Below are 24,682 nucleotides of genomic sequence, written 5' to 3' on the forward strand. Positions count from 1 at the left end.
TTTCTTTCTTATATGATAGTCGTTGTTGGGCAATTTCATACAGAGACAGGTGTTCTTCCTGTAAGTACACTGGACAATTTAAAAGTGGTTGAGCTGTGTCACCTGAGCAAGACTGCAGACTGAGATTGCTGGATACAAAATCTCTTAAAGCAAAACACTTTTAAAAAACTCATTTCACACCAAATATCATGTTAAAAAGTGTACATTTTATTTTAAGGGAAGTATCAGATGTATGATAACTGGTTTTACAAAAGTTCTTGTATTCGCAAGCTAAAAATCAAACACAAATGTTTCGTATTTTACTTGTTCCTTTCCTATATCCTCCACGTGAATAAACACCAGTACAAACAGTAAATTCCTTTGTTTTACGATGATGCTGTAATGTTTCATACTGAAGGCAAATACTTATTTTACATTTCAGATACCCAGAAGAAAATTTTATGATCTCCTCCAACTGCACATAATGGAAGAGTTCTATGCCATGTCAAACCAGATCCTACAGCTGCAGTGCCAGAAAGAATGGGCTTTAAAAAAAAAAAAAAAGAGAGAAATATCAATACAGCCTATAATATAAATGATTTCTAAACCACATAAGTTGCATAGACATATAAACATCATAAGATTTAGTACTCCTTAACAATACAGTTAAAATACAACAGAAATCCAGCTGAAAAATCTGTTTATCCACTAATTAGTTCCAGTACCTGCTTACTACATTTAAGTAACATACAAGAAAATAGTTTCAATTATTTCCATTGTTATTATTATTATTTTAAATGCATACTTTTAAACTTAGAAACCTTTTTTAGTGAAATTGCTTCCCGTTATTTAAGTGTACTCACAACTAGTATGTTTGGAGGTAGTATTTTAACAGTAAGCATTACAAATGTATACGAATGCCAGCAAAACCAAACTATTTCCTATGCTTTGTGTTGATTGTCTCTGGATATACTGTTATTAATGATTTAAAGTATTATTAGTTTAAAGCTGGTTTCGGCATCTTTAGAATTAGCAATACTGAAAAAATTATTAAATAACAGGTTAAATCTGGTTTTCTTCCCCTTAGCACTGATGGGGCAAAGCAAAATAAAACAATACAGATCAAGCAGCTTTTAAAATAGCAGGTTAATTGTGGTATGATCTGAAACCATCCTTGGCATGGATGATACAAACCAAAATGAAATAGATAGACCAAGAAGCATTTCTGGATGGTTTGGGCTAGTTTTTAATTGTAGCTTTTAACTACTTACGAGCCTGACTTGAAGATAACAGATGCAATTCTAGTCAAAAGCCAAACTCAAAAATTTACCTGGGGATGTCCTAAATGATGAATTAGCAGTTGCGTATTTGTCTTTCCTGGATATCCAGTGGTTGCAAACAGATTTTCATTAACTCGGGACCACCTATGAAATGAACATACTTTTCAGATATCCCCATTAGATTATGGGAAGTGCACACAAACCGGAGTTCTCTCCCTTGTGGTTAACTGTGTGAAGCTGTCAGATATTCCACTAACAGCAGAGAAATAAATTCTAAGAAATGGCTTGTAAATGATTCACCACCCGCAGCCCTGAATGCATGTCATTGTAAAATATATACACATTCACAAATTTCACAAAGTTTATAAACCAGATCCCACTAAAAATTACTTAAATGAGAAACAACCTGGTTCCTAAACTCACAACTGCTTGGCATATACATAGATTTATATAGACAAAAACCAGAGAATAGAGACAACACTTATACCTGAATAATCTGGCTCGGTCAACATGGATGGGTCTCTTATCCTGTGGATAACTAAAACAGACATTCAGGGTAAAAAACTGTTCTGCAAACAACTATAGCTCATTCTGTAAGTATGCAAAGCATATATCATTTAAACAGTGCAGGAGACACATTGTCGACTCTCTGTGAAGAAGCTGAGGGAAAACCAGAACATTCCTGCAGCTTATATCTCAATTTGGAGTAGGAAAACTGAAGTAGTTATCTAGTTCATTGTGGTCATCATGTATTTTTGATTTGGAACTAAACTTTAACAAACCCATAAAACTTACTGTGAGGTAAACGGTAGTGAGATACTGTCTCAAATGGACAAAAAGACAATGTTACTTTTAACAGATAAATATTGATAAAGATGAGACAAAGAATACCAGTGAATAATCTGTATTGATTTTGTAATTCCTGATGAATGTTTATTTATTTACTGAAGAGGTGATACAATACATAGTATATTTAAGTACTGTATTAGCGAACTAGCCACATCTCTTTGTGTACTGCTTAAGAAGAGAATAAAGAAACCTATCTCGTGTAGAAAAATACCTGGAGCGAGTGATATCCCAGATCAGCCAATCGCTTCCAGCAACTGCTCCAATTTTAAGATTATTTTTTAAACACCAGTCTGCTGACATTAGTGGCTTTTGTTCACATTCTAGGGAGAGGATGGCCTGCTGTGTAACTAGATCATAGAATCGGATTGTTCCATTCTTCTCTGCTACCATCAGCTGTAAAGAGAAATTAATACCACATAAACTGAGCATGTAATGAATCTTAATCTTTTCTACTCTATAGCAAACATAGCAATACTTTTAAGCAAGTACTAATAATATTAAAATAAGTGCAATTTTTCACTTTGTACCAGAAAATATTCTGCTGAACACTCTTCCACCAATAAATAAAAACCACTTTGATCTACACAACTGTCACACTGTTACACATAACGATTACATTATTTTATCTATCTATATATCTTTAGATATCTACGAATATAATTCTGGTGCTTAGAAGCACCAGGTCTTAATGACCAATGCACTGCGCTTTCAGAGTTATAAAGCAAAGTTATTATTATAAAAATAAAAAGTTCTTAAGTACAAAGAACTGACTGACAGACACAGTGCTGTAACAAGGAAACAACCGTATTAATCAGTGGAACTGTAGAATCTGGATTCACACTTACTGAGTTTATATAACATCTCTTACTTCATCCTATAACATTCTGCAACAGATTTTAGCTAAACTTTTTCCATTAAAATAGTAAGCAGTTGTTTACTAAGTATTGTAGGAAGAGCTTCCTGATTAAATGATGAAAGAGATTTTCTCTATGAGATGATGGTTCTCAGATAGTCATGAGCAATAATTAAGGAAGGCAAAGAACCATTAAAACCAACACTCTGATAACATCAAAATTTGTTTCGAAAAAGAGAGCTGTCACCAAAACATGCTCTTCTGCAAACTACAGGACATGGTACAGCAAGTATTTTGATGGGAAATAAGCTTTTCAGCAATCATCAAGTCTGTCAAGTTTTACTAGCTTTTTGAAGTTTTTTTCTCCAAAACACCCCGCCTCCAAATCCCTGTGCCTATTCTTTGATAGGGGCTAAAGAAAAGACAAGCTAATATGTAAGATCGGTGTGATATTGCAATATTTTGAGGCAAATCTAGTAATTTTGTTGTGCTAACAAAGTTGCCCAGTAGCAAACAGTAGCAAACACATTCAACTGTGATACCACCCAAATCAACAGTTCTCCTAGTTTTCTTTATAAGGACTGGGTGTTAATATTGGTGAAGTGTGATAAGAATAGAGATCTTCCCTATTGCTACGTAACTATTTTGATACCTTATTTGACCATTTTCCTCTGGTTTAAGTGTGTGTTTTTGTGGTAATCTGAACAACTATTTGTAGCTGTTTAAAGAACTTACTGATTGGCACAACAAGAATAATCAATCCAAGATTGCAAGGACTACACTATTAATGAGTATTTTGGTATATATCAGCTGATTAATTCTCCCCAGTACAATAGGTAAGTATAAAATCACAGTTTATTGCTTTGTTTTGATTTTTCAGCATATACTTCATATATTCCAAGCAAGAACAACAACAAAAAAAATCCCTGCTAACTTCAGATACTTTTCAAAACTTGGCATGCTTTTTAAGAGTCTGTGTTACTGATGAACTGTGTTACCATGACTCAGAAAAACTTGAACTTTTCTCTAGTAACTGTAAATTAATATCCAATCATCAGAATAGTTATCAACAATTGATGTATGTAATCAAAAAGGAGTATTTCCGATGGGAGGAGGAGGGACTGAGGGTAAAATGACAAGAATGGGAATAAGAATTCATTTACAGTGACTTCACATAAGCAGATCCAACCAATATCCAGTTACAATGTACACTAGCTCCCCAAACTTCAATCTTACTACAGCATCAAAGATTCATAGTTTAGCTAAGTCCACCCTTCTGTTATTTTAAAGGTGGTGAAGGTCAAGAGCTGAAAAACAGCACCTTAAAAGGCTCCTCAGGATGCCAGCAAACACTCATTCCAGGAGAACGTAAAACAAAATGGGCCTTCTCATTTCCTTCCAAATCCCAGACCCTAAAGCAAAAAAATAAAGTATTTATTGCCATTTGTCTGCAAATACATTAACTTTCAGTGCCTCAATACATTCAAAAAGGAGGTGACCAAATGAAACAGTTTGTGTTTTATCACTTCAGGAAGTCAGCAAAAGCAGTCAGTGCTGAAGATAATATATTCTAACACTGATGAACTAGGAAAAGCCTCAATTTAAAAGTGCAATATCCAAATAATTTGACAAGTTTAGTTGTCTAGACATGAAATCTAGATGAGACATTCCTGCTTTATTCCTAAGTCCACACTACAGCCTTTGTACTACACTGTAAATAACAAAACAGGAAGGTAAGTGTTGGTCTAGCTGACAAGAGACCTCAAGTGAAGTACCAAACAACTTCGATCATCCACATTACCAGGTAAAGGCTAAGACCATGCAGTAAGTATTTTGCTCATCTAATATATAAATTTCAATTTTTTTTTTTTCCTGGCAAGAAAAGATTGAGTAATAGAAATACAAGAAACTAAAAATGAATCTAAGGCAAACAAAAGAATCTACGACAGAGGTAACACAAACTCACAAAGGGTCTTAGTAAGCTTTCAACAAATAAATCCTATGTGCCAGTTTAGTATTTTCCTTTAGAAGCACCTACAGTACACATCAAGCAGTTAAGAAAAACAATAAAATCAAAATACTTGGTTAATATGGATTGACAGGGAAGTGTATGTTGAAACACCAAAACTAGGTCAGGTGATGAGTGACTTTTCTTTGAATGCATTCGATATAGAATCATAGAATGGTTAGGGTTGGAAAGGACCTTAAGATCATCTACTTCCAACCCCAATGAGCCAGGAAGCTACTTCATTTACAAAATGCAACAAAACCAAAACTGAGATTATTTTATCTCCCAGCCACTGCTCAATTGCCTCTTTTCCTACAAAATCAGTAGCTCACTTGTAGGACAAAGACATCACAGTTGTTAACACCAGCCTGAAACACAATGCTGCGTACTATTTATATGCATTTGCACACCAAAACGTACACATATATCCTTCCTCCCTGACATGCAAAACCTTAGAAACAACCAATTTTTTAAGCAGTGTTCTGCCCAGTCTTTTGAGTTAGATGAGTGGGTACGTACTATTATTGTTTGTTCTAGAAGATTTTTGCTGACTTCCTCCAGACTTTTTCAGTTTATATCTCATCAGGGTGCTTAGAGCCTTATATTTAAGAGATTTCAAAAACCTCTTAAATAATACATCATAAGTCTAGACAAAATATATGGGAATAGAGGAAATGAACAATGTTGTTTTCTTATGCTAAACCACAACAGATCAAATATTTGTTCTCCCTGTAGAAAACACAGGGTCTCTAATCTTGAAGAATCAGTGTCCTTATTAAAAAAAGTCAAAACAAAAACCTGACAACTGTTTAAAAAATGAAATATCTACTTGATTAGGTAATTTAGAAACATACAATACTTTCTTCTACTGCCAAAAAATTTGCCTTGTAGATTTGTCCAAGTCAAATCAACACTTTCCATGTGTATTTACTGTGCAGGGAGAAAATTATGATACAACACAAGACGGTGAATCATTTTGGCCAAGGACATGCCATCATGTTTCCTTCCCTGAAGTGAGTGAGGTTATTAGGTGTTGAGATAGAAATTTATGCTTTCTACCTCCCTAACTTTGTTATTTATAAAATGCCAAATTGGTATCTCTCACTTTGTAAGAATGGCAAGATTATTAGTATTGAGCAGTATGGGCTGCGGGGGTGGGAAATAAGTGCCCCTCTTATATTTTCTTCTCTCTTTGTCAATAACAAAGATGGTATAATTTAGTTTTGGGGAAGAAAAACCCCAAACAACAAAACAGACCAGGCAATACGTATCAAAATAGATCTTTGTCTGAATGCATCAAGTTCATGCTGGTATGGAAGTTTACAATTACATATGTGTTCAATTAACTCTTTTCAGTATTTTTTTGTGACTAACCCAAGTAAAAAAACATGCAAAGACCAAAAATTTAGCCAAACTGAATTTCAGTTACTCAATTACTCCATAATCATAACCAAACCAGCTGCAGATGCTAAAAGAAAACCCTCTAGTTTTGTCCACATTCCTATCATGAAAATCAATCCAAGACTGAGCATCTTGTCTCCCATTCAAAGGCCTTGAAACTTTACTAATATTACCACGATTTTATAACAAAGCAAACTAGTATGTACTTCTCTCCAAATATTCTTATTTTTTGTAACTCTGCAAAGTGTCACCATCTTATTTCTCCTCCCCGCCCCACCAACCATTGTTGCACAGACATGTTATTTGGCTTGTGGTGGTTTTTTTATATTTTAAAAAAAAGCTTCCACAATATATTTAAAGGAGAAAAGTTTGAATAACCCCAGTTGAAATAAGGGCCAAAGTCTGAATAATGGAAAGCCTCAAAAATAATACATAATCTGCTCAGTAAATTCATTATTTTTAAATAACTAAGGACTGAGAAATTAAATACTGCAGAGCTCTCATAATTTAAACTAACACAAAATACAAATAGTTGCAAATGCTGCTCAAGAAAATTCTTGAGATATGAGTACATTTCTCTTGTCACTCATATCCTGTGATTAAACAAACAAATGACAACTGCAGTTATCTGAAAGTACAAAGATATTCAACTATGTTGACACAACTATATTGTATGTCATATGCATAAATATGGATAATGACATGCTGCATATGTGCAGTAATTTTATCACACAATGGACTTTTATTAAAGTTGGCAAAGTATTCATCAAAACATCTGAAAACCTGTCTTGTGGTAATGGAGATTATCCTTATTTTATATTCTAAGTTTATGAATAATTCTAACTAGAGAGCAAAACCAAACCCTAACTGAATAAAATTGTCATTTGCAATAGTAAAAGAACAAAACCATATCTCCTGACTCGGCATACACGTTTCTAAATTTGTGCCTGTACAGCATTTTCTTCACTTATTTTTGATCCATGAAATAGCCTTTTCATAGAGGAAATGTGTAAATACTTTTTCAGAAAGTTGACCCACATTCACCATTTTCTTTTGGTGGTCAAAGGAAATGCCAATGTTATTAAAGAATTAGTAATGAGAATCATTCAGATTTTGGCATTAAAATCCATTTTACCCACTGTTTCTTGTAATATCTACTTGGATATGTAAGCATTGATCTATTTTTCACTGGTAACTCTGCCATGTAATTCTAATTATCCCCTGCAATGTTGGTAGAAGTTGGAGAGCCAGGGGAACTGCACATATAATATCTATCTCAAGCATTTCAACTGATGGTTCTGCACTAATACGCATTTCAGAACATGCACACTTAGAAATAAATCCAGGAAACACACACTGCTAGTACTACTACTGCTGAAATTCCCTTAAAGTTATCTAAAGCAAAGCTAGAGACTAAGCAGTATTTGGGGGTGAGGGAGGGAGGGGAGCGCTAGGGGGGGAAGCTTCAGTTGTCTCCTTTCAACCAAAGAAAAATTAGCTGTTAAGAGTTATAAGATTATTGTTTCCAATGTAGATTTAGAAAATGCTTCTGTGGTACAACTGCTACTGAGAAACTCAACTACAAATCTGCCAATGACTTTCAAAAATACAAGGTAACTGCTAAACGAACCTAATGCAATGATTTATATTTAAAACAATTTATAGGCTAGACTATGTTCTAGGATTGTGTGACCCTAAATGTAAGTCATAATGCATCACACAGGAAATAGCTACCATTTCATCCACGTATTTTGAAGACTTTCTAACTAAAGACTTACTCATCCACACTTAAGACCAGACTGAAATAGTATTCCAAACATTTGATTCAGAAAATATTTGTTTGTTTATTTTAAGTTGACTGGATGCTGAAACAGGAGACCAGTCAATACATTTGCACAGTGATTGTGAAGTACAACAGAAGTTGTTGGTTAATACTTGCATCGTGGCTGTAAAGTATAACTGAAACTTTGTAAGGCTACATTTGGGGGATATACAGGGATGCATACAAAAAAAGTGCGAAGTCAAAGACTAAACTTAAAAATAATCCAAAACTCTTATTTTCATCAATTATAATGTATAACTAACTTGATAATTGTAATTAGCGTACCTCAGAAAGGATAAATTTTGGTATCACATTTCTTATATGAAGAAACACTGTGGAATTCTATCAAACAGATGAATTTAGAACAATGTGAAATAAGACACCATTTTTTAACAATTTTGGCAAAAATCCATAATTGCATGCACTGGGAATAGGAAGAGACAAATAAAATATAATTTTAGAGGCAGGAATAAGTGAGAATGGCAATTTTTCAATACAGCCAAAGACTGAAGTATTTATTGAATTAACAAGATAAGACTCAAGTGCAACAAGTGCTGGCAATATATTAAGGAATGTAAGGCAAAAAACCCCAAACAGTACTTACCATTTAGTTTCCTTCATATTGTCTAGAGAAAGACCTACACAAAGTAACTAACACATAAGAGTACCATGGTAAACAAATACACTACAGATTAAAAAACCCCTAAAAATAGATTAAACGCTACAATAAATTCTGAGACTCTTAGTTAGTTTCCAGTAATGTCAAACCTTTCCCCTGAAAGTCTGTCCAACCTTCAGATAGGCTGGCATTTGTGGTCCAGAAAGAAGGCAACAGAGAAAGCTGAACTCAACAGCGACTCATAAACAAATTCAGAATCTTTCTCTGAAGCAACATGAGCCGCAGCCTAACTGAACATAACTTAGAAAGGGGCCTAAAGAGCAAGTATGTTCACAGATAAAGTGGAAGGTAAGTCAACCATACATTCCTTTCTATTACACACATAAACAGAGGAAGATGATGTAGTTTATGCAATAATAATAATATAATAATAAAAAGAGAGAGGCAGGGAGAGAGGTAAAGATGAGTTCTTTTCAACTTTTTAAAATACAAGTCAATCCAGCACTTGATGACCATAAGAAATTGCTGTGCTGCCATTAAGGGCCTGACACTGTCAGTAATCTTTCAGTTCAGTATGAGGATGGAGCATAAGGTGGTTGTCAATCACATTGAATTGACCTTTTAACAGCCAGAGGTTAATTTTTAGCACGCATATGAGACTAGTGAGTTTTACCAAGATGGTATTTTGCATGAAATAATTCAAGAAACATCAGGTAAGTCTCGCCAACTACCAACAGCAGAGGGGTGTCTATTAAGCTCCTGCTGTTTTCCAAACACTTCCTGTGTTCTTTTTGCAGAGTCTTCAATAAGTATCAGAACAAAATGATTTGTACGTCTGAATCCCTGCAGCCTCCCATACTGTCTCTGCAATTCATAAAGAAAAAGCCAGCAATAAATTTTGTTGTTTGGTTTTTGTTGTTGGGGTTTTTTTGTTTGGTTGGTTGTTGTTAGGTTTTTTGTTGTTGTTGCTGTTGTTGCTTTTTAAAGAGTAGTGTCCAGGGAGTTGTGTGCACACAGTTCTCGTCTGAGGAATTAAATTAAATTTTCCTTAAAGCTGTCATAAAAGATTTTTTTCTTATTCATTAAGCATGCTCTTAGGATACCAAGAAATGACAAGCAAATTACTTTAATGACATGTAAATATTATATAGAATTTTGAAACTACATATGAAAGGTAGATCATGAAGGGAAAAACCCCTAGATTTGAAGGGAAACAATTAGATTAAATCCAAGAGGTAATTTACTTTTCTGCCATGACCAAGTTTGGCTTTCAGCAGAAATGTATAAATATCCTAAATTTGATTTTTTTAAATGTATATACAAAATACTTTCATTTATTTTTACTTCAGTTGTACTCCATGTTAACACATATGACTTAAAAAAAAAACTGAGTCAATTTTTTATTTAAAAAACCAGTAGATATTTAACAGTAGATATTTTCGCTATTTTCTCTGCTAGTCTTTTACGATTGTCTTTAGAATTTTTCAAATTTTAAAAATAATTTTATTTTTCTATTTTTAAAGAAAGAATAAAGCAATTATGAAATATTAAAAAAGGGAAATACAGCAAAAATTTTAAAATTACAATATTCTGCCAAAGAGATAAATTAACTATATGCTTATGAACAGCTTCATCCATCTTGGAACGCAGCCATCCTTGGGACAAAATGAAGCAAGTAATATACCATATTTAGGACCCAGGATTTGAATTTTTCCATCAAGTTTGCAGATGTAATTTTCAGCTACAGGAATTTTGATCTTTAATATAAGTAATGAAAGTAACTACAACACAGTGGGCTTTAAGAGTCTTCCAAGGTGGCTTCTTTCAGAAAAGCAATTCTTTTTAAGGTTATATTAATTTTGAGATTCTTGGTGCAGGGAAATGCGATATTATTGTTTACATACCTTTTTACACATAACACTTTTACTCACAACTACATAACACAGATGGCTGCTGCAGTTATTTTTATGCAAGAGTATTTTTAATTCAGTTCTACTTCACAGCTGGGAAAAAAACAAGTCTTGCGTTGGCCAACAAAGTCAACAAAGAGTACATGCAAGAAACAAGAATTCCTGAATGACATAGCAGCAATTTAAATGTAAGGACATCAAATATAACCAGTATCTGAGGTTTTTTGCTGTTCTGTATTCCTACCACAATGACTGAAACAGCTCTGTCACTGTTGCAGCAGCTTGTGGCAAGATTGTTTAGTGCATGAAATCTGAAAATCTGAGTTCATTAGAGATCTCTGCTAAACTAGACAGAGTGAAAACCAGGGAAGATCTTAACATGTTTGTATATATTCTTTACATACCAAGACATTGCATTAAGACTTTATTAAGACTTAAAAGTGAAGCTCTAACAGAACAATACTCAAACACTCAAAACCTCCTATTCTTGTACTAATTGTTCTAGAACTTTATTCCAAAAGGATTAACAGATGATGTATCCTGAGAACAATTTCAGGATAGAAACTCAGCACAGACAGAAGAATTATCCCTCTTCTTACATTACTGCTGAAGCAAATTACACAGTAAGTAAGGAATGATTTTGGTAAGTCCCAAGGAATGCATTTTCCATTAGTTTTGAAAGTGTAACCTTTAAATTCAATAAAAAAAGTCTTCATGCTCCACATGCATGAATGGAAAAAATAAGAACTCAAGTAGCCAAAAAAAAATCCTACTTATTTCCCATGGCTTTTAACCAAAGACTTTATGGTTTACTGCAAAATGTCTTTCAGAGTTACTAAGTTGAAATCTTGATAGTGTACATTAAGTATATAATTTTGATTTCATTTTATTTTCAATCAGTATCAATTAGACTACTGGTTTTAAAACTGTTCTCTTTCATCCCAGGAAAGATGAACATACAAACAGCTCTTTAAGCCCAATATTAGTTTAGATTTAATGAAGAAACCAAGGATAGAAAATAAATTAGAACAAGCTACGAATAAGTAATATGTTTTTATTATTCATTCCTAATGATTTTGTTGGGAATATGGACAGGACATCTATGGAAAATCTCCTTGCTAGTCAAAGTAACACTTCTGAGTTCCCTAGGGGTGTTACAAACACAGGCCTTTTAGATTTTCTGTTTATGTAGCAGAGTAAATCAACTGAAGCTACTAAACTGTGATTTATACTAGCTGATGATATAACCTTCAAAAAAATCTCATACACAGAGTAACAATTTAAGAGCTATTCTCTTTCTTAGCATGTAGAAGATGGCTTAAGTCAAAAATTACTGCCCCACCCTGAGTACTACCTGGTCATTTATATAGGAATTGATATGGTGGTAACTTCAAAGAGCAAATATACAGTTTGTATAATCAAAGAAAAAAATAAAACAGTTGCTTAATCAAGTTTTGAGTCATCACAGTGATTACAAGGAAAAGTAAAAGATGACACTTTCTCAAGTTTCTTGCTGCTACTGCAGTGACTTACAAAGCACGCATAGCTGCCCTCCTGATCTCTCCAACAGTGAGCTACACCGGAGGGATAAGAATAGCAGCTTTAAAGATTCATGTGCACTACTAGAAGAGGAAGATGTTTTTCTGACAAGGAAAGACTCCTGTACTACAAAACCTTAAGCAGCCTTTTTCAAAGTATTTAACCATGTTTCCCTTTTACTTCCAGTTACAAATAACTAATACATGGGCTTGAAGCAGCTATAATCATGGTATCATGAGCTGCTACAGTACCACTGTATTAATATGGCACTGTCCTTAGGCTACAAAATCCTACCTCCTAGTAAGGCTAAGAAATTTGGGTAGGCAGACAAGTTCACATACATACGCTGGTTTTAAACTTGACTCATCTGATAACAGAATGCACAGAGAGGGTCTGTACAGTTCAGTGCTGAGCTGTGCACGTCTTCACTCTTCAATTCTCATGCCTTTTATTCCTGTCCCAGCAGGGGAAATTATAGCGTGCTTAATTCCAAGACAGAACAGTTTTCTTCACACTGTGTCTAGTTACTTCAAAATATTGCTTTGAAAAAAAAAAAAAAGCAACCAACAACCCACAAGTCACGAGGAAAAGCCAGCCCGCAACCTTGTTAGTGAGCTATGAAGGTCCACTAAAAATAAACAAATAAATGCTTATTTATTTAAGAAAGCATATAAAGTATACACACAGAGAAAAAGCCAAATACTACTATTTCAATAATGTTTTGAAAATTGCATACCTGCAGGTGTGATCATCACTTACACTTGCAACTTCTTGACCTTCTTTGGGAGCAAACACCAGATCATTAATGTAATCTGAGTGGCCATCAAATGTCTGTCAACCAGAAAAAAATAAATACTTTTACCTTAGAGCTGACTGTTCCATCAGTCCACAATGTATTTAATAGACCCACTAAAGGAAAAATGTATAAGTGTTAAGATAAAACTATCATTTTATATGGAAGGTAAAAAAAGTACTTATCAGTAACCAGAGATCTTTAAAATAGTTAATTCATGTGTAGATTGACACTGTAGGTGAAAAGACCTGCCCCTGTAGTTACCACAGAGGTCAGCTTGATGCTCTTGCTTGACTAAGAACAGTGAATTGCACAAGAATTTTTAATCCTCCTTTCAACCACTGAATTTTGCAGGAAGACGATAATAAATCTCAGAAAGAAAAAAGAGAAGGAATGGGAAGTAAATGTAGGCATGATCTACATAGAATGGTTAGGGCTGGAAAGGACCTTAAGATCACCTAGTTCCAACCCCCCTGCCATGGGCAGGGACACCTCACACTAGATCATGTCACTCAAGTCTCCATCCAACCTGGCCTTGAACACTGGAAGGGATGGAGCATTCACAACTTCCCTGAGCAACCCATTCCAGTGCCTCACCACCCCCACAGTAAAGAACTTCTTCCTTACATCTAACCTTAATCTCCTCTGTTTCAGTTTAAACCCATTACCCCTTGTCCTATCACTACAGTCCCTAATGAAGAGTCCCTCTCCAGCATCCTTGTAGGCCCCCTTCAGATACTGGAAGGTTGCTATGAGGTCTCCATGCAGCCTTCTCTGCTCTAGGCTGAACAGCCCCAATTTTCTCAGCCTGTTTTCATATGGGAGATGCTTCAGCCCCCTTATCATCCTGTAGCCCTCCTCTGGACTTGCTCCAACAGCTCCATGTCCTTCTTATGTTGAGGACGCTAGAACTGCTCACAGTACTCCAAGCAGCATCTCATGAGAGCAGAGTAGAGGGGCAGGATCACCTCCCTCGACCTGCTGGTCACGCTCCTTTTGATGCAGCCCACCACAGAATTGGTTTTCTGGGCTGTGAGTGCCCACTGCCAGCTCATGTTCAGTTTCTCATCAACCACATATCTTAGAAGGACTCTGATTACTGGTAAGTAACTCTTATCTCCTGAAGGAGCAATAAAGCAGCCACTTGTCCAAGCAGCCAGCACGAAATTACATAAAAGTATAACTTCTACTTTTAGGAAAAAAAAAAAAAAAAGTGAAAAAACTCTCAGTGAAAAAAGATGAAACAGAAGACAACGCACACTGAAGGCTTTAAGAAAACCAAAAATGAGGAACAATGTACAAACAAAACCAAGCAAGCTATACAACACCTTAGCTATTAAGCACAATTTCTATTCAGCATTTGAGAACAGATACAGTGCCTTGTGCTCTCTGCTTTAAATGCTGTCGTCCTGAAGAAGCAAGAAAATGGGGTATAGTGCATACTCTTACTGTGAATTAATAGATCATCCATTTTCCAATAGAATATGAGCACTTACGGTGTGAATGTACATATGATTTGTCACTCTAAGGCAACCGTATACAGTTGTACCAGAAAGTCATTCCAAATGGAACCTTGTAACTGTGTAACTGTTCTCACCTAGAGCTAGTTAATCATTACATTTTTATTTCAAAGAACTGATAATAATGTGTAAGAAAAACCAACTTTGCAGCATAGCTTTTCTGAATAAAAGCAAAATCCCTGTTCTAGCAGAAATTAGAAGGTGAATAATTTTTAAGTTTTTTTAAAAGCTTTTCAGTTATCTTGGCCATAATAAAGACACCTTTCCTTCCCCTCTTCCCTCAATTCTATTAAGTATTTTGTACTTATCTACAGACATTAGGAATCTTTTGAGGTTTACAATAGTCTCAAAAACCTAAGTTAAAGAACTTATACACATTTAGCTTTAAGCAAGCATGCAAAACTTCTCATTTAGGGTGCAGTCAAAGTTCAAAGTACTGTCAAAGTCATTCACATAGGAGCTACGTATGAATAAATCACCTCTGGTCTCATTAGAAAATCCGTAGCTAGTTAAAATATCAGTTTGCTCCATCTGAGGATTTACATGTATTTTCTGTCATTAACCACAGCTCCAGTCTTTTCACAGAAATCTCACTTAAAATTTGAAGTCAGGCAAATGTAAATGTGTAGATATTTCATCTGTTACTGTTCCATCCTCTTCAGTCCCACTGATTAAGTCTCAAGACATAGCTGCTCTTGTTTTGCTCAGCAAGGTATCATAAAAAGGAGACAAAAATATCCTCTGGATAACAGCATGACGTAGAGAGATTGCAAAGGAAAACAAGGTCGAATGAAAACAACCAGTTCCACACTCTTCTGAAAGGAAAACACACTATCTGTTCTCTAAGTGTAGCTATTCTGAGGAACAAATGCAGAACTGATTAAAAAAAAAAAAAAAAATCTCTCAAGCACACTCAATAACTAAATCCCCCTCTCTAAAAATTTTATGAATGCCTCATCAATTCAATACAGATACATTTTCAGCAGCCAACTTAGTTTTTTCCAATAGCTCATAATTTTATTAAAACCTAGTGGATTATACTAGAACTAATGCATCCTAAGATGATGCTAAACTATTTAGACAGAAATGCCAAGTCTTTTGAAAATTTTCAGCATTCTGAATTCTAATATCCTGCCTCATTTTAATTCTACAGTCCTGATGAAATATGTTTTTTATTAAACAAAATTTGAAGCAGGAGAAGGAAGCCACAATTCATTTCCAAATGAAAACCTCAAAAGAAGAAAATGATTTCACGAAGATCCATCAGTCATACTTTACCTTTTGTTTGTTGTTCTGGGCTTGATCCAAACCATAAATTTTGGATTAGTCGTGTTGACAAAGTAATGGAAAACTCAGTATGCTTAAAGTTCCTTGTTGATAATTACATCAAGACAGTTTTTCCACTGGGAAAACAGGGTAAGATTACTCTGTCTCTCCCTCCAGAAGCAACACATACTAATTGTTTACTATAAAAGACGAAATGTTCAGAGATTACATTTTGACTGTAATCACATACTTCTTTCAGCTTTGTTTGCACATTCTGTACCTCTCCTGAAAATCCCATGTGTAAAGCATGCATCATACAATGGATCAGAATCTTCCATGTGTTCACAGTGAGCTCAAGCCCGGGTTTATGAAATAGCTTTTCTGAGGTATGAATTGACTGTTAGAAAGAAATCACTTTATCAAATTTTCTTGAAAGCCAGCTCAGCATAGCTCACCGAGTTAACATTTTTTAACATCAAGGACTTTGCAAATACTTTAAATCAGAGTTAAGTGTTACTTTTTTCTTGACAAGTAGTATATAGAACTATGATTGTCCAGGTATAAGAAATGATGATTACCCAGAGAAAGCATCTTCCACACTTTTTGTCAAAAAAAGCCCCAAACAACCAAAACCCAGAAGATAGTCTCAAAGACAACATTTTTACCAATATAAACACACTAGTCCACATTCTTCCTTTTTACTAATGAGTTCCCCATTATTAGGTAAAAATGTATATTTCTAGCTGTTTTCTGATTATTTTTAACATAAACAAACCTAAAACTTTACTGTTGAATTCAAACAAACACTTCTCATTTGTATTGAATAAGCATTAAACGATCTTTAGGCTTCTATAGTGTCAAAAATGAAGAAGCACCCATGATATCTTCAGCTGAAAAAATAAAATTTCATTATCTTTCTATCTACATTTGACACTGGAGGAGCTTATTCATGTCAACTGGAGCCAAATAAATAAGATTGTAATTACTTGTTCCTTCTGGGGCAAAATAACTTGTATATTTCTCATACTTACAGCTGTGTCTGTTCAGCCTAAATAGTACATTCTAATGTCCAACACCTGTTGTAGTAATGCTCTGTAGTCTCTATAATCACTACCTATCATAAGTAATCACTCTGATGTGTTATGCAATGAAAACACTTTTGCAGTAGAAGTTTGTAACTGCAAGTCAGGACATTCTGTGTAGAAAGAAGTCTTAAGGGTAGATGAATCACTTCTCCAACGAACCTTTTTGTATGAAAAATAATTGCTATCTTAATGGAAATGTAAATGTGGCATTTCAAAATTATTTCTAGGCATCCAGTCAAAGCTACTGTGTAATAAATTCCCCTAAATTAGAAGAGCATGTTTTTAAGTGCCATTTGTGTTGGTCAGATACCAGAAAAAAAATCTTGTCAGAACTGGGAAAACAATAACCCATCACAGAAATTCTATTCTGAAAAAAACAGCACTCAGCAGACTGTGCTACTGAGCTGCCGCCTTTGCTTCTCTGGTTGTAATATAGATCATAAATTGATAATAAGCTAGAAAAGGATCATCTCATTTGGTATATTAAAAATTACTGTTATTTTAAAAAGTGTTTGAAATCTCATTCTAATTCAGTAATATACAGATTATTATATTTTTTCATTAGAATAAACTTATTTGAACTTGTATGTTAAAAATTTTAAGGTCAAAAAAAGTATCAAAGGTGTGTTTGTGTGAAGTTATACTGATTATTTCTCTGGAAGCAACTAGTTTCTAATGAGCAAAATGTGAGATCCCATTGGTAATTCCTAGTGCTAAGTCTGGGCTGTATACCACATTAATGTAGAGAGTCTGCAAACTGGTGCAGACATGAAGTCCACTCTGGAAGGTATAGAAGAGTACCTTTTGCTAAGGACCAGATGATGTTGGGACAAGAAGACGTATGAAAGTTATGAACTATCACAGCTGACATGTTCAATTTTTGGCAAAAAAAAACCCCATAAAATTGTTGATCACTAATTAACCCCCAATGAAAGAAATTAACAGCTTTGATATTTATTAAACACGTGGAAAAACCCCACTCATCCATGGCTTGAACCAATGTCCACTGAAGTCAAGAGACTTCTCATTGATTTTAGCAGACAGGCCATTGGGTCCTTTGTTAATCCAAAATGAGTTTAAAACCTAGAATTTAGATGCTGAATTTAGCTGAACAGAGCCTGTAGTACCAGGTTCATCCATATGTTTGATTATTTGCACTTGTTAACCATTCATCTACACTGTTATTAATGATGTCATCAATTCTCTTTTTTCTGTGTGCTTATGAAGTTCTATAAAAATCTCAAATTGCAATACACACATGTAATTAATAAGTAATTTTACATTCTGCTAAAAAGTTAAAAGATTTAATTTAGAACTTAACATGAAAGCCTATCGTCTGTAATATCTGGAAGATATTATGCAGATAACTTTAATAAGAAATGACAGACATGAACTCACAAGCAAACAGCACTAAGAGCTTGTAGAAATATTTTGTCAGAAGTTACCACCCAAGTTGATTGTAACTATGTCAGTTATCCCCCCGCCTGGATGACAAAGCCATATAAGATGACTAAACATGAAACAAGGAAATTAATCATAGAATCATAGTCAGGTTGGAAAAGACCTTAAGATCATTAAATCCACCCGTTACCCCAGGACTGCCACTAAACCATGTCACTAAGGGCCTCATCAACGAATTTTTTTGAACACTTCCAGGGATGGTGATTCCACCACTTCCCTAGGCAGCCTGTTCCAATATCTGACTACACTTTTGGTGAAGAAATTTTTCCTAATATCCCTAATTTTTTTACTAATATTCCTAAACCTCCCCTGGCACAGCTTGAGGCCGTTACCTCTTGTCCTATCACTTGTTACTTGGGAGAAGAGATCAGCTACCTCCTTGCTCCATCCTCCTTTCAGGTAGCTGTAGAGAGCAATAAGGGCACCCCTGAGCCTTCTCTTCTCCAGGCTAAACAACCCCAGTTCCCTCAGCCACTCCTCATCAGACTCGTGCTCCAGATATTTCACCAGCTTCATTGCCCTTCTCTAGACCCGCTCCAGCAACTCAAGATCTCTCTTGTAATGAGGGGCCCAGAACTCAACACAGTATTCGAGGTGCAGCCTCACCAGTTACATGCACATACGAAGAAATATAAAAAGTATTTTCTTTAAAGAAAAGACGTTCTGTTTTATAGTAACACCCATCTTTACATCTTATGCTATGCCTTTATTCATTCCATTATCAGTATGGCCATGTAAGTGACATTCACTTAGTTTCTGTATGTCAAATATCATTGTCTTACTAATACAAATTACCAAACCACAAATGAAAGTCTATTATTTTCTCCTTTATACTCAATACACAAGTCTCACCAAAAGAGGCATTATCATATTTCAAAGCACTAAAAAAAGAAGGAACCCTCTTCCCACAATTTTTTAGTATTAATTAACCTTGTTTATTCTTGGCTGAGGCCTCAACAAAACAAATTCAAACCGGTTAGCACAAACATCTAATAGTTGGACTGGGACATTGTTTCAAAGGCAGAATTTTGAAGAATATCTACACATAGGAGAATATCACACAAGTGACATAGGAGTTGACATGTCTTGCAAAAAAAAGAAATCTCCAGTAAACCAATCTTCAACTTATAAAGTGAAGTCAGTATTTAGGCCTGGCTTCTTTTATATTACTGGTTTAAGAACACTACCACCTACACTGAAATAAGGGGAAGTGAAATTGTATTTGAAGTAGACATTTCCTTTGTTTCTACCTCAGAAATAAACAAGTGACAGCCTATGGGTGTGTTTAACATACTTGTATGCAGTTATGTACTAAATTCAGTATTCTTTCTTTATATTTTCTACCGTTTGAAAGACTTGAAACTTCCAGCTCATCATGAATGAGAAATTACTAAATTTCCTTTTCTTACAGATGAGTCCAATAACCAATGCCACATAGAATTTTACATGTCTTTATATAAAGGAACCTTATCCAACATGGTACTTGAAATTCATCTAATGAATATTCTGTTTATGAGTATATTTTAGATGATCCATAAGCCTCTACTTGCTTTTCTTTAATTTGGTTACATTGTTACATAAATACTTTTAGATCAAGAGATCATGTAGCTGGTAAGTAATTATTTCCACTTTAAAGACAGAAGGGTATATTATACAATGATTTTTCCTAGAGATGAAGGATATAGGATCTGTCACAGTTTCATGCTTTATCTCATACAGTACATTAAACAAAATGGGACAGAAGGGCAGTTAAAAGACTAGACTTCACTAAAGACTAAATATATTTTTAAAAATCAGCTTAGCTGCCCTTACCTTAAATTCATTCTTGTCCTGCAGGTCTGAAGTATATAGCCTTAACTTCCTATCAGAAGCCGCAGTACAAAACCTACACTCAACAGACAAAGAAAAGCCCTTCAGTCAATTAACACTGCAATAGTGGACTAGTGCCCTTCAGTTTGGTTTGGCAACAAGCAGAGTTATAATTGCAACTTATCTATAAAATAATGTGTACGAAGCACCAAGAATACTTTTTCATAGAAAGAAACATAAAACATTTTACAAAGCTAAATCTGAATCAATTACTAATTACCTGAAATATCTCTCATAACTGCCATTGAAGCTTCCCTTGGAAGAAGTGGCAGAGCACAAAAAAGTACCCTCATTATCAGTGCTTTAAAATACCAAAACATAAATTCATAAGCCCATTTCTAACATTTTAAACAAAAGACTGTATGAAAATCTAGCAGTAAGCAGCCGTCATAATTTTGAAGAGGCTTACAAGCTATTGAGAACATTTTAATTCTTAAGTGCATATTTAATAGTCAACTACCTTTCTAGATTTACACCTCAATGGGTCTCACAATAGCATCTGACCTATTCCTAAACACAGCCCTTATTATGCAGAACATTACAAATAGCTTTGTAAAGCAGGCCATTACAGTAGTCTCATCCTTAGTAAAGTTCTTAAAAGAATTCCTTCTTGACAGATGTACAGAGAAAGAGCTAACTACATTTTAGATCCATTTCTAAGAAAAAAAAATTACTGCTAGCTTACTGGGAGGAAGGGCAAGGAACACAAGCAGTAGAACACCACAATCCCCCCCTGCCATTACTCAGAATTAAAATGTTGTTCTGCTGAAGTAAGCATTCAGAGACTTCGTCAGTGATTTCTATGGAGTCAGATTTCACCCATAAGCTTTAAACATACTCCAATATTAAGGAGTTAGGGAAAACAGATTAAAGACCTGGATTCATTGTACTCATTTGTTCTAAATACCTTATCTGGGGAGGTAAACCATCAAGCCTGGTTTCTGGACTCCATGCTATGGCATCAACTCGGATTCCATGATGAAAAGTTCTTAGTGTCTTATATTGCATGCCTTCCACTTCCGCATCCTCCTCCTATAGAAACAGTGTAGTTAGCTAATTTGGAACAATGTCTTGATAACTTCTAACAATTCAGATTGATATGGAATTAAAAGGCTTTAAAAATGTATCTAGGATCTTTTTAGATTATAACACCATCAAAGTGAAAACCTGGAACTTAAAGTATTAACGTGAAATATGTAAGTACTTAACATTAACATTACATGATTGCAGTCTCAAGCCAGAGGCCAACACAGAACAGAAAAAGCAGAACTGAGCTACAAAGATGCTGAGCATACTTTTTGTGCAAGTAATATCTTCACAGAAACAACTAATGCCACTTATAACAGCATGCTAAGAACTTCCAAATACTCAGCGACTCCACATGTGGAAGGGAGGATATGAAAATTACAGAAAAACTATCTTGTACCAGTGGCTGTCAAAATGTTAGTTCCTTTTCAAGGCCTACACCAGAAACAAGATAGAGGGCAATACCAGATGACATAATGTTTTTGTGGTTAGCACGAGGTGCTTTTCAGAAAATGTCCAACAGTAAGACTTCAGGGATTAATAATAAGAGCACTTATGCTGTTATGCATATTAGATAAAGTACCAAAAATTACTGTGTAATTGAAATGGGAGTTGAGGAAAAAAAGTTTAAAAATAGATTACAAAGATAACAGTTGTCTCCTGCATCTTTCAAGCGTCTCGGCAAAAAAAACCCCCAAACAAATCCTAACTTTAAAAGAATCTTATACAGCATATACAGTACTCTACATTTTAAAAACTTTCATAATATGATGATAAATATGATGATAAATATGATAAATAATTTCAAGGTAAGAAAACATATTTTACTGTTTCTAACAGTCTGTGAGGGAGAGCCAATGAAAACAATTCAGAAATTAAAAAAAAAAATATTTCTACAGTCCTTCTTTAAAAGATTTATAAAATTAACAGACACTAGTTGTAAAGGTGAAAGTAGTTGCAATATTCACTGTTTTGCAGGCTAGATGAAAGCTTTAGAAGATAATTTAATCTAAATAGCAAATGTACATAGAACAAAGTATAACTGTGCAAAAAAAGGAGCCAATTATCCTGTGATAATAAAGAAAAACATACAGTAAATATTAAGCCACTTATTTCCAAAGTTGCGTGCTTAAGTTTTCAGACAGCAGTCACCAACATTAGCGAGAGATACTAAAATGGGATTACTCTTCCCGTAGAGTACTCCTGATTTCTTTGCAGTCTATTCAGGGAGTGCAGTGAGAGAACAAGAGGTAATGGTTTTAAACTAAGAGTAGATTTATAGTAGATATAGATAAGAAATTCTTCACTGCGGGGGTGGTGAGACACTGGCACAGGTTGCCTGGAGAATCTGTGGCTGCCCCATCCCTGTCAGTGCTCAAGGCCAGGCTGGACGGGGCTTGGAGCAACCTGGTCTAGTAGAAGGTGTCCCTGCCCATGGCAGGGGTGTTGGCAATAGATGGTCTTTAAGGTCCAAGGTCCCTTCCAAACGAAACCACTCTATAATTCTGTTCAAAAGGAATTTTATACCAGCAGTATGGTAATTTATACCAATGTGTATTTTATATATATACACTTATTTCTTTTTCCAAGAACAAATATCCCAGACTTGTTTTGTAATACGTAAATAAAACCCTCCCCTGGTTACATGGGAAGGGGAGGAAACAGGTAAGTGACCAGTATCTTTGTGCTGTAAGAGGTGCTGGCAAAGTAAGTTTCAGGAAGCAACTAATAAAATCAACAATAACACAAACTAACCTGAAATCTGCAAGTCCCAACAACTACGTAATTATTGCCACCGTATGCAATGAGGGAACATGCATCTCCACTATCAAATGGATTGAATTTTACCACGTGCACGTAATCTTCACAATCCACAGTGTAAGCACTGTTTCTAGTAGAATCTTGCTTCATTTTCAGTGGACTAAGTCAGGTATCATGGAAGTGATGTCTTGTTCAGGATGAAAATCTACAGTCCAACACACAAAGTTTTAAAAAGGATGCATTACTCATTTGCATAAAGAAAACTCTAAGTAGTATTTGTGGCAAAACAAATCAAAATTTCCTGTAGCATCATATTTAGGAACACAAAAACTGCACTTAATCTCATTATTTTTAGATGTAGCATGTAGTTTCATCAATCCAAAGACTAACTAACCTAACTAACATATATTCAAAACTGTCTCTATAGACTTTAGCAATAACTGCCGATTTTGTGCTACTGTTGGCAGCTCAACACCAAGACAAGAAATAACTGTACAGGCCAGAAAAGCCACATACAGAATTCCTGAAGTTTCAACCAAATGACAAGAAGTGATAAATTACTACCTTCAAATTCTTCTTACTCTTGTTACCTCTTTAAAGACTCTATGTGTCTAATTCAATGCAGAGTTAATCAAGGCTGAAAAACTGTAAATAAGAATACAGTCATGCATAATATTTAAACACGGTTTCATGACTTCAGCCACCCACCTGCTGACAAAGCACCTATACCTCTGTGTACCAAAGAACTTTACTGTATTCAACCAAATTTCAAGATAATCAAGTTCCTGTGCTAGAATACGAAAGGCTGAGATACACAACTGATTTCAGATTCACTCCTTTTAGTCCCAGTACATATTTGACACTAGTTTAAGCCTTTTGGGGAAATCCAACTTTTAATTACCACATGGAAGAAAGAATTTTAAATCTCAAGACCTTTGACAGATTTTGCTGTGTTTAACAATCTGAAACTCTAAGCATCCAAGACTGCGTATTTTGCTTGGGAGACACCCAGGTCTGACACAGGCATCACCAAGACGCAAAGAGACTCTCCATAGCTGCAATGTTTATTTATAAACTAATATGACAAACCACTGCATTAACATAAATACTTTACCCACATAACTTGTACAGCTATGGTTCTAAGGCCAAATGCAAATTTTAACCGTATCTGTAGTTTTCTTCCTTTAAGGCTTCCCATGAACACAGGCCACCAGACTAGCTTTAAGTGAAAACACCAAGAATGCTACTAGCTTCATCCATTTAGGAAACACAATGCGGGCAACTGAGCCGTGTGTATGGTGCCTGTTACCTTCTCCCCAACCCCTTCCTCCTTCTTTAACCTCCCAGTCCCTCCTTTTCTCCCAGGGCTCAGTTCCCACTCCCAAGCGAGGCTGCCAGACACCGTGCCAGCCCCCAGGCACGGCCGAGGGCGCGGGCTCTTCGGCACAGCGGCTAGGCCGGGCCAGCTTCTAGGTACAACCGGTCGAAGCTCCGAGTTCCCCTTCACCCCGGCACGGACGGGAGCTCCCTACCGCCGCCTCACACGCACCTCTGCGGCCCCAAGTCACACACTGGCAGCAGCACCACTTCTCCCGCCAACGACCGGCAGCACCTCCCACCCCATGAGCATCAACGCTGTGC

General features: G+C 35.4%; 1 protein-coding gene across 1 annotated transcript; it reads right to left on the reverse strand.

Annotated features, from left to right (window-relative positions):
* Positions 1–186: 186 nt before the first annotated feature.
* NUP37 (nucleoporin 37) lies at positions 187–24,681 on the reverse strand. Its single transcript, XM_030479809.1, has 10 exons — positions 24,591–24,681; positions 23,036–23,246; positions 21,162–21,286; positions 20,198–20,270; positions 12,997–13,091; positions 4,283–4,373; positions 2,320–2,501; positions 1,747–1,797; positions 1,310–1,403; positions 187–524 (listed from the first exon to the last, which is right to left on the reverse strand). The coding sequence occupies exons 2-10, from the start codon at positions 23,189–23,191 to the stop codon at positions 411–413; spliced, it is 981 nt and encodes a 326-aa protein (XP_030335669.1). The 5' UTR covers positions 23,192–23,246; positions 24,591–24,681; the 3' UTR covers positions 187–410.
* Between the last annotated feature and the right edge of the window lies 1 nt (position 24,682).

Source organism: Strigops habroptila, chromosome 3 (genome assembly GCF_004027225.2).
Source record: "Strigops habroptila isolate Jane chromosome 3, bStrHab1.2.pri, whole genome shotgun sequence".
NCBI lineage: Eukaryota > Metazoa > Chordata > Aves > Psittaciformes > Psittacidae > Strigops > Strigops habroptila.

What these genes read in the sequence shown, in the direction of transcription:
- NUP37 (XM_030479809.1), bottom strand. Translation starts at nt 23,191, where the DNA reads ATGAAGCAAGATTCTACTAGAAACAGTGCTTACACTGTGGATTGTGAA. An exon ending in GGTTTACCTCCCCAGATAAG is followed by an intron (nt 20,271 to 21,161) that starts GTATTTAGAACA and finishes TGTTGAGTGTAG; the next exon opens with GTTTTGTACTGCGGCTTCTG. An exon ending in AGGACAAGAATGAATTTAAG is followed by an intron (nt 13,092 to 20,197) that starts GTAAGGGCAGCT and finishes TCTGGTTGACAG; the next exon opens with ACATTTGATGGCCACTCAGA.